The following is a 16,505-nucleotide window of genomic DNA, read 5'->3' as shown; positions in this document are numbered from 1 at the left end:
TGTTAGACCAGTTAATAGGATCAGATAGAGAATTGTTGTCATTTTCTGTTTTGTGGTGCAGACACCACTAACCCACTAGACCTGAAGGGCAATATATTTAACTGCAGCACCTTTTAGAGTCCATTTATGGGCCATCAGCTTTGAGTGCCTCAAATAATTGGATCTTCACAGAAAGCTAAACTCATAATAATGGTTTCTAAAAGTTTATTGGAATGCTGTAAATTGATGTTCAGGAACTTAGAGATGCATGGAATATACAGCAGATTTAGAGTGTTTCATTCAGTGCAATTGATGGAAAGTTGCTTTAGTATCTATATGTATTGTTTTAACATTGGTGCTCCAAGTACAGTACATTGAACTCCACAGCACGCCTTTATCAGAAAAAACTGGCTAGTTCATCTTAACTCTGTTCTGGAAAAATCCTTTATATCTGTGGGTGCTCAGACACTCTTAAATTATAGCCCTATGGTCAGAGGATGAATAGGTGGACAACAAAAGTGGATTTCAGAAATCCTTATGGTGGCTAAGAAACTTATATTGCAAGTCTGGAAAGATAAACGCTGGACTGCCCACTATTCAGTGGTCTGAAGATCTCACTGGCCTTTCTACGTTTCATTGCATGGCTTGTAAGCATCCATCTCTGATTTTGGAACCTATTCGGGCACAAGGAATCCTTGTATGTTTAAGCCTTTAAGTTAGGATTGATGGAATATTGTTAATGTCAGCTGGCAATGTTTCCATCTCTTTGTCTCTCTCTTTCCATCTGTTATATTTGCAAAATAAATTATTTTTTTCAAAAAAGAATAACCAGGCTTCCAGCTTAGCCAGAAGTTGACACCAGAGTTTGGGATTGGTTTGAAACCATTTTTGTCCATAAATGTTGTTCAGAGCAGTAGAAAGAATTTGTGCTTTAGTGGAGAAAGTTGTATCTGAACTTGAGGAGGAAAGCTGCTGTCAGGGTTGACAGACATAGGCAGAGTAGTCAATATAAGAGTAGCTTCATATGTCCACAGCCTGCTTCTGATGATTGCATGACTATGTAATTAGGAGAGTTAGTTCTGCACAGGGCAGAAAAGCTGCCATAGCAGAAACCCAATATATTATATGGACACCAATTCCCACAGTATCCACACACCTTTGTGGAAGCAGACATCCTTAAAAATAAAAAGACCAGAGGGGTGAAGGAGACACAAGATGTAGAACAGGCATCCCCAAACTGCGGCCCTCCAGATGTTTTGGCCTACAACTCCCATGATCCCTAGCTAACAGGACCAGTGGTCGGGGAAGATGGGAATTGTAGTCCAAAACATCTGGAGGGCCGAAGTTTGGGGATGCCTGATGTAGAATAACAATGAACAATTTTTTGGTCAGATATTTTTGCCACTTCATGAAGTGTTGATATGTAGAAGGAATGAATCTTTGAAAGATACCTATTAAAAAAGCTAGCAGGGGGAAGAAAAAGGCTGGGAAGTCAGGGCTCCCTATCTCTGGTCTTGCCATGTATATGTGCAAAAGAGAAACATGTAACTCTTCTGTGCCTCACATTGCACACCCACACCCTGCCAAAAACACCCTTTAATTTGCTTCCGCAGCTAAGAAAGATATTACAGAGGAATTTTTAACCAATAAAATATACTCAGCATCAAAAGCAGCTCACAAAATGCCTTACACCAACTGTGCAATATGCCTAAGGGGCCATTCCATTGTCACGGGTGGGACACTTGGACCATGTTTTTTGGTATTCACACATGTGTAAGAATGTAAATATACATAAAAATTAACAACCAAAATTTGAACTATGTTCTTAATAAGATACTGAACATTTTACTAATTTTTTATTATTTTTATGGATATTTTTGACAATTTTATTAAATGTTAAAGTATTGTCACGGGTGGGACAAAAAAAGGACACGGAGCTTGAGATAAGTTTGATTTATGGAAAAACTCTGTGAGTTGGGAGGTGAATCAATTATAAACTCAGCATATCTGTTTAAATCAATGTTTATTGGTTACAACTATGCAATCAGAAATTTAGGTTAAGAAATTTAATGATACAAAATTAAGGAAAAAATGCTGTCACGGGTGGGACAATGAAATGTCACGGGTGGGACGCGTCTGGCATACACTTGATTTAACATACAATTAAGGTTGTTAAAAATGGAATAATTACAAAAAAACCTTTTGCTATTACTATACTTACTATCTACTATAGCCTACAAAGTATAATGTTGTATTTACTAAAATTAAAATCTATTTTAAAAATATTTTCTTCTAGTCCATCTCTGGGCCAATTAACCACTTTCAAACACATCTACATTTTCAGTAAATTCATAAAAAATGTTCCTTCTGACTCGTTTAACATTAGGTTGGGGTAAGATACTAAGAATATGTTCAAACTGCACATATGATATGTCTTTTTCATCAACTTGAAACAGCTTTCCAGAATTGTTAACTGCTCGCATACACATCACCTTGACTTCTCCATCATCTTCAACATTACTTTGGCATATTGCAGCATATCTATATTTAGTAGGCCTGGTTCTTTGTCTTTTTGTAGTTGTTTCAAATTCAACTAAAACATATGTCCCAATAGTCACTCCATCAACAAACGGCTTCACTCCAACCACCGGCACATCTGTTTCATTTGTACAACTTGCTACACCATCTTGTTTTTCTGTGTCACTATCAGAATCTCTGTAAACATCAGAAACTTTTAACTTGAACAGTTCTGTGAAGACTACGTGGGTGGACTTTTGAAAAGAAGGTCCATAAACTAAACTTCTTTTGTCTTTAGCTTTAAAAAAATGGTTGGACTGCACGTTTGGAATCTTCCTCACCAAAGTCCAGCGCTCATCTAGCATCGCCATATTTGCACTGATATCAGTAGGTGTTAAAAGGACAAACTTCACTCTTGGTACTGCTTTTTCAGCACATTTAACAAAATCTGATGCTGAATTGATTACTACTCTCCTTTGTTTCACTGCATTCCAAACTGCTTGCTTAGTTAATCCACCAATCCCATCCACGGCACCCTTGCCGTGGGATGTAGCAAAAAAAAACCATTCCCCATCAACACCAAAGTCTTCAGGCATAAAACACAGATTGGACAGTGTGTACTTATTTTTGAACTGACCAGCACACCCATCAGAAAAGATTTTGACCTTTGTCAGTCTGTTAAATTCTTTCTTAAGTTCTTCAATTATGGCTTTTAGGCATGCATATACTGAGTATTTGTCGTGGGTTAAGTGATCCGAAACCACGGCAAAAGAACGTACTTTGCCTTGAGTCCAAGCGCAACCAGTAAATACTGTGATTTGGTTGTGGGTCCAGTGTGCACTTTGGATTTCATCTTGCGATGTTGCCAAATAGTTTTCAGCAAAATCCACTTGAAGAATCACCTCATCATCAGCTACTGTGTCCTTCATATTTTTGAAAGCTTTAGCTTGTAATCGCTTTACAAAGAAGTGCTTCTTAAATTTACTAAATTGATTTTGTAGCTCATTGACAGCTTCTTCTATGGTTCCTTTTGCTTCAAAAACCTTAGGCCGGCTAGAACAGTCATCTTTCCATTGCTTCCAGAAAATCTCAGACGACATGTTTAAGTCTTCATCAATTAGGGTGTGCAAATTAAGTACACACTTTTTGCATTCACCATTCATGCACTTTTCATTTTCCAAATCACAACAAGTAAGGCTCAAAAGATCAGAATGTGTGGAAGGAAAAAAAATGTCTTTCCTACTTATGGCTTCAATTAGGAAATTGAAATTAGCGTGGTATTTGCAAACGCAAACATTGTGTGGCATTTGAGAAGCTAAGTCAATATTTTTAGGCCTCAGTTCATAAAATTTTGATTTGCTGATTTCAACTGTTGGGTTATCAATCTTAAATAAGGCATAGGCCTCTTGGACTGTCATATTCATATGCCGCTTTTGGATTTTGATTCTTTTTCCACTTGTTGGATCTTTAATAGATTTGACATCCTTAATTCCTGGTGCCTGCCTGCTAATATCATCTGAATTATAAAACTCATGGACCTTTGCGATATTATCTTGTGAAATAATAGAACTTTTGGTGTTCTGTTTAGGGCTTTTATCAAATAGTGTTTTTGACGCTTGAGGTGAACTCTCATACACAAGCTTTCGTAACACGGCTATTCTTTTCCGTGGACTTAATGGCAACACTCTTTTAACTTTGGTAACAGCCTTTCCAAGAGATTGTGGGCATTTAAATGACCCAATCTCTGGAATAGTAGTGTCGCCAATTGGCCTAGATTCTTTTTCTTTTATCTTTTGTCTGTACTTTCTTTTGCGCTCAGTTTCTTTCCGTCTGTATTCCATAAGTGATTTTGCAGACAAATTCTTTACCAACTTCATCTTTTCTCGCCTCTTCTTATCTCTGACCCTCTCCTTTTCTTTGAAGCTTTCACATTTGTTTTTATCTTGTTTTAGTTTTTCACGCAGCTTTCTCATACGTTCTGCAGATGTAGTCTTTCCCATTTTGTGTATTGATTCAAAGGTTATATTATCTGTATTACTGTATGTATTCGCATTAGGGTAAAGTAACGGTAACTGCCTTTGTTCCAGAAGGAACAGCTACTATTGGTTCATTCAAGCAGCTGCATTTGGCTCCTTAGTCTTATTGGTTTCCACCAAAAGGCAGCTTTGTGATTGCTTGAGATTGTTCCCTCCAAAATGTATCTCTTTCTAGCTAGTTCCCCTCTCCTCAGTCCCCTCAGTCTTGTTTGCCAGAATAAAGAATTATTACATGAGGAATCTGTCTCCTGTCTGCAGAGAGCTGAAATCACTTGCTGAAATCACTAACTCAAGCTACAACAGTTAGCAACCTAATAAAACAAGCTGAAAACTGTCACGGGTGGGACAGAAAAAAATTATTAAAATTTCATGGTGTTTACATTAATTAACTGCATTTTTATTATTGATAGGTGTGTTATACTCTAATACATACTCCCACAATAAAACAAACATAACCTATAAATTAGTTTTATCACAAAATAAACTTTTGTACCTTTTGCTGTCACGGGTGGGACACTGAAACAGCATCCCATTCAATAATAAAAATAAAATAGAAATAACTTACCTATTTAAAAATTTTCAAGTCCAATGTGTAGACAAAGTTATTCACTTTAATAATATACCAACAATGACAACCACAATTTTTGTTTATCTTTAAAAAATAATGCCAACCTAAATGAACAAAATTAAGCTACACAATCAGAAAAGTGATACTGAAACTTCAAGCTCAAATTTCTCATGAAAAAAATAATTTCAAATTCTTTTTTCCTTTGGAATATTGAACTTTAATATGTTTAGTTAATGAAACTATAAGTAAAATAAGTATATTTTAAAAATAATTTTTTTCTTATCAGGCTCATTTTTCACGGAATGGCCCTAAGGCAATACACAGATACAATGTTTCACTTAAAGGAAATGCAGAGGGAGAAATCACTTTATTTTCTCTCTCTATGAAATGCATTAGCCACATTTCATGAGGCGCTCCAAGCAGCCTCTCAAAATTGCTACCTCTCCGTTTCTTCCCCTCAAGAGCCTGTTGCTACTTTCCCCTCCTGCCTGCTTTCTTCTCCTTCCCATTCCATACCCCATTGTACAACATCCAAAGGGGGGGGGAAGAGAATCTACGTGCACCCTAATAGGGACACCGTTCCATCTGAGAGAGAGAAAACATCTCTATCCTATTCCTGCAACTGCATTTTAGAACCTATTCCTGATCTCAGCGATAAACCCAATAACAACTAGGACTGCATTTTTAGCCACTTGGCTGCTCTTTGTTATCCTGCAATTTCAGATCAACCAAGCTAGATTAGCAGTGACAGTATGCCAAAGGTCATTACTGTTAAACGTACCTCAGTGAACAATATAAACGGAGTCATTATACTGCAACTAGATGGAGTTTATTATGGGAGCATAACAATCAGTGTTGATGAAGCCAAAAGGCACCTAAGGAAAAGATAAGGAGGTGTATAAGAAGGGGAAAGGGGAAATCTAGCTTTAAATGTGTCCATTTATGCAATGTGGCAGTATAGGACACTGCTATCGACAGGAACAGGCAAATTCATACACTCCATATTCCCAGGGCACCAAAGTAATTTGAATGGACAGGTGGGGAAAAACACTCTGGCAGAAAGGAAACCCTTAACAATACCAATAGTTTCAGATCCTGCACTGGATTAGGTTTGCACCCCAAATGAGAACAGTTCTTGTGATATCTTGGAAATGTTTAACAGCAAGACATTTTCTTACTTTCAAGTATGAGGTTTCTGAACTGGTAAATATACAATGGACAGGCTGGGATAATAATGAACATTCTAGGGGAACCCTTTCAGTCTCCCTGTGTTTCATCATGCGAACGACCTAGAAGTTTGACTTACATTCATCAAGCACCTGAGCCCAACTATAATATGATCGACTCTCAAATTCTGTAAAGGAAATCACCTGAATATTAAATCATTTACAGCCCTACTACTGCCAGCACAACCCGACAGCTAGCATATCCATTAGATACACATGCAGAAATTATGTTCTAACAGCAGCCACACCTCACTAATCACACTCGTGACAATGTTGAACGCAGCAGGGCCTCGAGTATTAAAAGAGGACTAACAAGGGCAACTAGAGCAGAGCAACTTTGCATTCTGAGATAATAAAGCAAGCAGTGGCATTGAGGCAGAGACACCACAATGGACAGCACCAGAAGAAACACAATTACCCAAATGAAGCATCAAAGATCTATTAGCCTAGGTAGCATAGCAAAGACTTCACTAGCCAATTTCAAAATGTTTCAGTGGTGAAAAAATACCTTAAATGATTTGACTGCATTGCAGATAATGGAGCAATTGAATCTATTAATCATGGGGTTAATCTATTTATTCACCTTGAGAAAATTAGTGATCAGAAGAAAGTCTATTAAAAGAATACAATGATTCAGGCGCCACCTCCATCACTTAGTAAGCAATCAGAGGATGTCCCTTCAAACCCTGCATTAATAAAAGTCTCATTAAATGCAAACCTGCAAGATGTTAATGTAAAGGGGCTCATTAGTCTGGAAAAATTGATCGCCTGGAAAGCTGCTTATTTCCTTGCGGAAGTGAAGGTCAGCTTTCCAGTTATCGACCTTATAGCTGAGTACCTCAACCAACGCAGCCAGTCGTTTTACATGGGAAACCATCACATGATACATGCAACTTGAAAATATGGCAAATTCTGCAACAATCAAGGGTGACTGGACACTGCCAGGTTTGCCATTTTGACAGCAGAAAGTATATTCCACAATCATGCTATGCAGATGGAGACATGAATTTTGGGAAGAGGATTCAACTTCCTGAAAAAGATAGATTTTAAAATCTTTTTTAAAAGCAAGTTTCTAGCCTCTGTGACTACAAGGATAGTATTGAAAGTCTATGGACAATGCCTAGTGAAATATCAGCATTAGAGGTGCACAGGTGGTGGTGGTGGTGAGGACTGCTGCAGTCCTTGAGTGCCCTGCCTTGTGCCTTGACTCTCCCCAGGCCTATAACAAACAGAATACATTATAAAAAAGCAACTGGCATATGTACATGAGTTTCATTTACATGTACATTTGCTTAATTTATGAAGGCTACAAGACTTTCTTGGCACATAATTTTGTTTACCTTTATACAGAAGCTTGCCTTAACATGAATTTTAAGCTAGAATCCAGCCAACTGAAAATGAATAATCCTTCCAAAATAAGCTAAGCTTAATAAAAAGAAACTATATACAGTGGTGCCTCACTAGACGAATTTAATTCGTTCCACGGGTCTATTCTTATAACGAAAAAGTTGTCTAGCGAATCCCATAGGAATGCATTGAATTTTTTTTAAAAAAAATTTGCCCATAGGAACGCATTAATTGAATTTCAATGCATTCCTATGGGAAACCGCGATTCGCTAGACAAATTTTTCGTAAAATGAAATCCTTTCTTTAAGCGAAAATTTTGTCTTACAGGGCGTTTGTTAAGCGAGGCACCACTGTATTGGCCTATACAATCAACCTGGACTCTATAGTCTAAAGCACTCTGAAACAAGAGCAGAACTTTACCCTCCTGTGAACAGATCAGGAAAGATCACAGTAAGTCAAAGAAAAGCTCTACCCCAACAGAAGCGAGGAGGTTGGGGGTAAAAGAAACATATCAACTGCATACTGATGGTATCTCAGCACCAATGAATACAACAGGATGATCAACCCTTGTTAAGTCTAAATGAAAACCGTCCTCAAATCATGTTATGCTACACACTGATCTCAGAAGATTGCACATCATCTGCAAGTCTCAACTATAAAGCCACAACTGTTTCAGCAAATAGTTGTTGTTGTTGTTGATTTAATTTGTATACTGCCCTATACCCATAGGTACCAGGCTGCTTCACAATGTAAGATTACAAAATAAAAAAGAAAAAATCCCAATAGAAATAATTAAAACAATTAACAATAAAAGTGTATACAAACTAATAAAAATATGCTTAACAATTAAACAATTTAAAACATCCCCATCCCGCTTAAAAACATTGATCTTACCACAAGGAGGCTAGCCCATGCCCTCGTTCCAACCCCCCAAAGTGCCGCCCCGAAAGGGACGGTTCCCTTTGGTGTTGCCCCTTTATGACAGCCCCACCCACAAGGCAGGCAAGTTTTATACAGTATATGGTAGCTGTCTCAGCAGCTGCTACACACCTGAGGCAACAAGTGCTATCAATGCTGTCTGCCTGCTCAGGGCCCTAGTCCCTGGACAACTCTCAGCATCTGCAGGTCCAGGCAGATAGAGGCAGGTGAAAATTATGAGCAAGAAAAGATTTGTAAAGCCAACACCTCCTATGCAATATCATGTTGCTTTAACATCTATCTCCAGAGTGAAAGTGAGGGAAGAGCAGAACCACCACCACTACCTCCAAATGACAAGACAAATCTAAGAAAGCCCTAAACAAGCCAACTATGACATTGCTGCATAATGCTCAAACACTAAAAAATTAAGTACTTTAAAATGCAGTTTCAGACTCCCTCCAGTAAAACAGTTGTGGGTCAAAGCTAAAACCCACAGGTTAATAGGGAAGAGTATGCCACTTATGCCACCTTAGTTTAGCGAACTAACCTCCCAAAACTACATATAATGAATCAATGCCTGCCAGGTAAGAAATTCATCAGTAAAAAACTACTTCCCATTCAAGTTAATTTAGTTTTCCATGCAAGTTTATGGATGTGGAATTCAAGGAACAGATCTGCAGAACAATCCTAACCGTGTCTACTTAAAAGTAAGTCTTATTGAATTCAGCGGGGCTTACCTCCCCCCCCAATAAACAGGTTTAAGACTGCAGCCTTAAGTATTAGTTGGGCAAACACCAAAAGAGATTGCAGGATCGTTCTCTTTGCAAAACTGCTGCTACGGTCTGGTGGCTGTTTTCCTATTGTCCAAGAAGATCAATTATAGTAAATAATTGTCAAGGAGCCCACAGAGGAAATAACAGCCAGACTGTTCTCTAGTCACATCCCTCCAATTTGCAAGCATAATTCACTTTGCTTATATTCTCAGTTCCAAAGACTTTTCTAAGCAGTTCCCCCCCCCCCCGCGCCCAAAAGATTCAGGCTCAATCTTCTATGGCATTTTAGATAGCAACCCCCTACCTATGACTGCCTGTTCAGCTGGTACATTTAGAGCATTATCAATCCCCAAGAGCTTCATTTAACTCTGTTCATGAAAAATAAAGAGTGCAGCAGAGTAAATCTTGCAGAACCTATATATAAGGACATGAAACCCACAGGCCTGCAGAGAGAATCTTTAATGGTGGTTTACAGACACATAAAATTACTTGGAAAATGCCTGGAGGAAGTTTGTTTTCCACATGCTGTCTTCCTGAGCAAAGAAACTGGAGACACCACAACAAAGGTACATTTTGTATCACAGGGGAAGCATGACTTCTATGCCTGACTTTCTAATCCTTCTTACCCTGACACAATGACTAGCTCTTAGGGAACTCAAGGGGGAAGATTTGGTACTTCTTAGTGAATCATGGGCTGTTCAATTTTAAACTTCCAGTTACACAACCCCCAAACATTTAAAAGTAACTTCTCTCCCAACCTGGCTAGTCTTCCAGTCTTCAGCAGTAGCCGCTGCTGAACCAAAAGGCAAGAGACACAAATTCTCAAACAGCCTCTCAAGAAAGATGAATTGTAGGCTCTAGCAATTAGTTGTTTGCATGCCCCTTGAGAAAGGAATACTCTTCAGGCCATAATCTGCTTTTAAGTATTGGTTTTTATTCCAATTTTTCATTTTAAATATTACCTTGGGGACAGGCTCCTAAGCCATCACCCAACATGCCAGCCACTATTGATTCCAGCAGCCCCTGTAAGCTGGAGGAAAGCCCATTAGCCAATCAGCCTCCCTACCAGCAGAATCATGTATCATTCCACAGGGATATATTGAGGATGAGCTCATAGATACTTGCTCATAGCTTTAAAAAATGAAACTTCTGGGAACAGCAAAGAGTATTGCAAACGATGCATTCAAATACTTGCTCCTGACTACCCAAAGTAAGTCTACATCTTACTCTTAGAGAACAATGTATTTTGAAACTCATACCATAACCCATTTTAAAGAACATACGAGTTGTTGTACCCCTAAGTTTACAAAAGCAATCACTGCTGAAGTGGGAGCATGTTCAGCAAACAAGGCAATATAGCACTTTATTTTTTTGTGGGGAGGGGGGGAACCAAGGTGCTACAAAACTATTTCAGGTTTATATCCCACCCCAACCCCAAAATCCTGGCTAAGAAACAAGCAAGAATGCACAAATGAGTACCAAAAACCTTCATGCTACAGTTAATTGCTTTCCTTTTCTTACCGTATGTTGACCAATGCGTGTGTCACCTTGCTGGCTGGCTCCTTCCACTGGCCAGCGTTGGTAGATAGCCTCAAAACTGAAAGAAAAAAAGATTAAAGATTACATTCTATGGCACCTATTTTGACAACAGTACAACATTTTCCAAAGCAATCAAGTAACTAAACAAATTATTGGAAATATATAAATAATCTTAGATGAAGTACAGGCATCATCCAAATGTGACCACCACCACATGAGTAAAGAATGTGCATGTATTTACTTTATACCAATGTAAGGGTATAATGAAGAGGATAGGACTCCAAAAACACATCACATCACAATCTAAGGAACCTTCCTGGAACTTCACTGTGCTGCTCAACATATAAATAAACATATAAATAAAACTATTAAGAAGCTTATTGCCTCCACTCTTCAGCATACAGCAGAAACAATATGGGAAAACACAAGTGACGCTGACAAAAAGCCCATATAAATTAAGTAAAATAGAAACATCGTCACCTGACCCCACCCCCACCCATCTTTCCCCCATCTACCTCTTTTCCCCTTTTCTTCCCAATGTCTCAACAAATGAAACTGATTTGTAAAAACGTTACGAGAGACATTGCACACACTTTTGTAAATCAAGAAAATCTTTAATTAAAAAAATGGGAAAACACATTTTTCCTTTTATTTCTTCTCACTTTGAATATGCATGTACATTCAATTTTTTTTGTTTTAAAGTTATTATTGATGTTTATTGGAAGAGGCTATTGTAAGAGTTTTATGTAACTGTGTCAAGGGACCACCAGGGGTCAGCGGAGAGTCCAGGTAGTGGGGACATGGGCTCTCTGATGCAGTAGGAGCCTGGAATGTCAGCACTTCGGAGCAGTCCACAGAAGGTGGTGCTGACCCTCAGGAAGCGGTGCAAAGCCTTGAGGATGCTGAGAGGGGAAGGTTCCCAAAGGGAAGCGTTGGAGGGTTGGACCAGAGCACACAGGAGACGGAGGTGCCAGAGGAGACAGCACCGGCTCCCCAACTTGGCAGTTCCAGTGGGGAGGTTCTCCACCAGCCCCATCACCCCAACAGCGGAGGTGGGGAAAGAGGCGCGCAGAGAGGAGGAGATTCAGAACACCTAGCGTGTTCTGTTGGCGGAAGTCCCGAAGGGCGGTGCTTCCGGATTCTGATTCGGGATAGAACGGTCCTGCTTTTTGTTGCTCTGTCTTGTACGTAAGTATATAATAAAACTCTGTAAAAACCAGCCACAGAGTTTGGAGCAGATTACTCGTGAGGAAGCAACCAGCACCATTACAAACTGTTCTAACATTAACATGCTGTGTGAATGGATCAACTACGTCCCTTCTATGAATGACCATTTAACCCTTGTTATATGCTTGCCAGACTAATGTTTCTAAAAGGAGAGGAAAACAACGGGAGGCAGGGAGGGCTGGCCCTTTATATGCAGCCCTTCTAAAGTGTTACTCAGAGGTAAGTGCATTCATATACTCCTTGGTTATGTTTCCCTGCCAGCATTCCTGCCTCTCCTTCATTCTGCCTCCCTACTAAGTATTTGCTCTACAGCATTTCACTGCATCTCTCTGCAACTTCACTCCCCCACCCAAAAACATCATTTACAGATCTAGACTGTCTGCTGCACTATTTTTAAAAGGGTATTGTTGGGGGGGGGTGTTTTCCAACTGCTTCTGAGGCATTGACCTGGTTCTGTGGATGCTAGCAGGCCTACGTGCTCCCTGTTCTGTACAGTGGATTCCTTGTTGTGCATCCATCAAATGCTTTTTTCACCTCTTGTTTACAACACCAACTCCTGCTGCTGATTGGCTCTGGGGGGTGCGCTTGCTCTCTGACCTGAGACTAAGGCATATTTTCCCAGCTGGGAACTCTCTGCGCACGGCAGGCTGGCTCAGTCTAAATGAGGGCACCGTGCACCTTGCTACCATTTAAATATTATATGCCTGGCAATAGCAAACAAACACACTTTCATGTACACACAGGTGAACCAGATGGCAATTCTGTACCCAAACAGCATCGTTTCTGGATGTCTGCTCCTGAAGAGTCGCTTTCAAAATGTCCTTCGCCAAGAACAAGGAACCTTTATCCTTTTTGAACAGGATTATTTCACATCCATGTGGTAACGAACAGCCACACAGTGAGCACACGTGCTGATCAGGCATCGTACACAATTGCTCTCACACCCACCCACACAGTTTATCTGTCATATCTGTGTGTTTTGTCAACAGCAAACCAAGTCATCCAACACTACTCACCCATAGAATACAGGTTATCAAAACTCTGGTGCATTCTGATGATTTCATAGTATAGCTCATCATAGCTGCTAGGAGTCGGAAGGAAGGTATCTCCATATGTGATGAACATGTTAAACAGGTTTACCACCTTCAAAAACAAAAGCCACAGGAATTACTACAGGGAAAATGTGCCACATAATATATGCAGTTATCTAAGCATTTAAAATAAAGAAGTCATTACTTAATTTTTGTAGATAACAAGTGTTTCACCTCAATTGATTATAAACCACCTTTTTATTTCCCTGATAAATTTAGGGTACTCAGATAACAATGCAGGTTGTTATAAGCCACCCAAAACACTGAAAGCAGGCATCCTTCCCTTGAGGGAGGGAAGGAAATTGGATTACTGAAGGAGAAGAGAGTCTGCCGAAGCCTAAAAGAGAACAGAGCTTAGGGGCAGAAGCAAGTACTGTATCCTCAGAGGGTTAAAAAAACACCTCCTTTTCTTGCTCTATACAGGGCTGTTTCTAGGCTAGGGGAAAGAAAAGCAGTGGGGCGTGATGGGGGAGGCATTTTCCTTTTACCACTCTCGAGAACATCCCCATCCAGCAACCAGGCCCAAACCTGAGCCCTCTCACATTATACAGCAGCGTTTCTCAACCGCTGTTCCGCGGCACACGGGAGGGTGGTGTGGTGGCTGTTGAGAGCTGCGCTTGCCCCGCATCGTGACCCGGCCGGCTTCCTTTCCGGCGGGTCAGTGTTGAGCATTGGCGGCCGCCAGGCACGTGACAATGCAAATCGCCCTTCTCGTCGCCGCACGTCGCAGCAAAATTTAGACAAACTAAACTAAAATTTAGACAAACTTAAAGAAGCTGGCTGGATGAGCTCAACCTGAAACTTGCTGAGCAAAGGATTGTGCTGGCAGAGAAATCAGCGGCTTGTGAAGCCTTATTACAGGAGATTGCAACCAACACAGCAATTGGCAAGTGTTTCTTACAGTCATAATTATATAGTCAATATAGGGCGGCACAGAGTTAAATTTTTTAAATTTTTTAATGGTGGTGTGCCTCGTGATTTTTTTCATGGAACAAGTGTGCCTTGGCCCAAAAAAGGTTGAGAAACACTGTTATACAGCACTGCAGGGGACCTCCCACTCTCTCATGTAAGCCACTACTGTACAAGGTTCCTGTTCCAGGCTGGCTGAATTCCTGAGTATGTTCAGTCTTGTTAGGGGATGGGGATACAATGCAACTGTTTCATTTGTTTGAGCAGACTCCACTTGTTACCCAAAGCAGTGACAGATCCATTTGTCACACAGCACAACAGTGAATAACATACACATGAAGGGGCTTTCCTCCCTCTTTCACATTTCCACTGAACACCTTGCCCAAATGCTTTGACATTCCAAACAGATATCCAGAGGCAGGAAAAGTCCTTGAATCCAATTCCAGCTTGAGCCAAAAATAAGTGCTCCCAACCCAGATACACAGAAAAACAGAGATGCCATGATAGAGAACAGAACTTCTAAAAATGGCTCCAATAAGATTACTATCTGTTTTGTGTGTGTGTGTGTGTGTGTGTGTGTGTGTGTGTGTGTGTGTTTTGGAGTGGGCATGCTCCACACTAATTCCTATGTTTTGAATTCAGTGCTATTAACTCTCACTGTCCCCCAGAAAAAACTCACCATGAGAGCCAATGTAAAGATGTTGTGTTTTGCCAGCAAAACAGTCTCGTTGGACAAGAGAAACTTCAATAGATTAATCAGAGCTGAGAAAAGAATGAAAATGTTTTTTTTAATGCAACTACATTATCACAAGCAGATACTTGCTCAAAGTCTTCAAAGAAAATGTTTGATTAATTAGAATCCTGTCCCTCACAGATAAGCAGGCACAGAAACTGAAGTATTGTTGTCCCAGATTTATCCTTCCTGTTCAATACCATTTTGAGTCAGTTGCCATTCAAATCAACTGACACAGAGGATTTCCTCCCCCTACTTGTCAGCACCTTAAGTAGCAGCAAGGGTCTGGGAATTCAGCTGCCTGCTTTCAGTTTCAAACATTGACAGCACAGGGCACCGAGAACCAACCTCAGCTGTCATTTGTGCTGATGATGCACAAGGCAGGAGCAGGTATAGTGCAGCTCTGCAATAGCTTGACTAGTTTTATAATGGCATGCATGACACCCAAGCAGATACTACACAGTGTGCCAAGTTTCTTAGGGCAGGACATGTCGTTTCTGATTCCTCTTGGGATTATTGCCTGGAGAGAAGAAAATGTTAGCCACTGGATTCTCCATCCCTCTTTTATATCAACAGTCGCCCAAGGAGAGTGGACAGATTAGTAACTGGAAAATGTTTGGCTCATGAATGGTTTATGAAGAATTGCTGCATTCTGAATACTGGCAAGAAATTTATATACTTGACAGTGTTATTACAATCACTGGTAACAATAGAAAGAAATTTTCAAACACAGGCACTTCTGTTTTACTTGGAGCTTATTTGGCAAGTGAAAGAATCCCCTTCTGATTATGTGAACTGACAGGAATTTTCTGCTCTGGAGCTAGGTGTAGATATAACAGTTCTGTGATCAAATTCTTAGCCTGAAATTTCCCAGTAAGGAAACCATACAAAGAAGTTTTATGTCAAAGGCTCTTCATCACTTTCTAGCTGGATCGGCTTAATGTCAGTCTGTAAGCCAAACTTTACAGGTACAGCTAGAGCATTATCATGAAGAGCATTCCTACTTATAGAACCACCACCGTTCAAGAAAGCCACATGCTCTATAATCCGCTAGCTGAGAACTCCCAGAACAGGGAGCCCATTTAAGACAAGGGCAATCTGGCAGGATCCAGAACAAAAGATTATCCAGCTGCCAACTGATCATTTATCTGGAGCAGGGGTCAGCAAACTTTTTCAGCAGGAGCCCGGTCCACTGTCCCTCAGACCTTGTGGGAGGCCGGACTTTTTTGCGGGGGGGGGGGGGGTGAACGAATTCCTATGCCCCACAGATAACCCAGAGATGCATTCTAAATAAAAGCACACATTCTACTCATGTAAAAACACCAGGCAGGGCCCACAAATAACACAGAGATGCATTTTAAATAAAAGGACACATTCTACTCATGTAAAAATGCGCTTATTCCCGGGACCGTCCGCAGGCCGGATTTAGAAGGTGATTGGGCCAGATCCGGCTCTCGGGCCTGAGTTTGCCCTATCCATGATCTGGAGGCTTGAAAGGCTCAGAATTTATCCTCTGTCATGAGACAATGTTACAAATGGAAGGTCTAATGAGTTACTCAAGTGGGCATTGGGTGGGCCAGGTTAATATGACCAGAAGGATAAAAACACAAGCAAGATAAGGTGGGAGGGAGTCTGCCCCATG

General features: G+C 40.3%; 1 protein-coding gene across 3 annotated transcripts in view; it reads right to left on the bottom strand.

Annotated features, from left to right (window-relative positions):
- ARMH3 (armadillo like helical domain containing 3) overlaps positions 1-16,505 on the bottom strand; it is a 124,339-nt gene that overhangs the window by 57,459 nt on the left and 50,375 nt on the right. For all 3 annotated transcript variants that reach the window (XM_035133314.2, XM_035133312.2, XM_035133313.2), the window contains 3 exons: positions 14,810-14,892; positions 13,147-13,273; positions 10,886-10,961 (listed from right to left, as the gene is read on the bottom strand). In XM_035133314.2, coding sequence (XP_034989205.1) covers positions 10,886-10,961; positions 13,147-13,273; positions 14,810-14,892 — 286 coding nt within the window. The remainder of the gene's footprint in view (positions 1-10,885; positions 10,962-13,146; positions 13,274-14,809; positions 14,893-16,505) is intronic.

The sequence above is a fragment of the Zootoca vivipara genome, chromosome 5 (genome assembly GCF_963506605.1).
Source record: "Zootoca vivipara chromosome 5, rZooViv1.1, whole genome shotgun sequence".
In the NCBI taxonomy this organism is placed as follows: Eukaryota; Metazoa; Chordata; class Lepidosauria; order Squamata; family Lacertidae; genus Zootoca; species Zootoca vivipara.
This window is presented reverse-complemented; position numbering and strand designations above follow the sequence as displayed.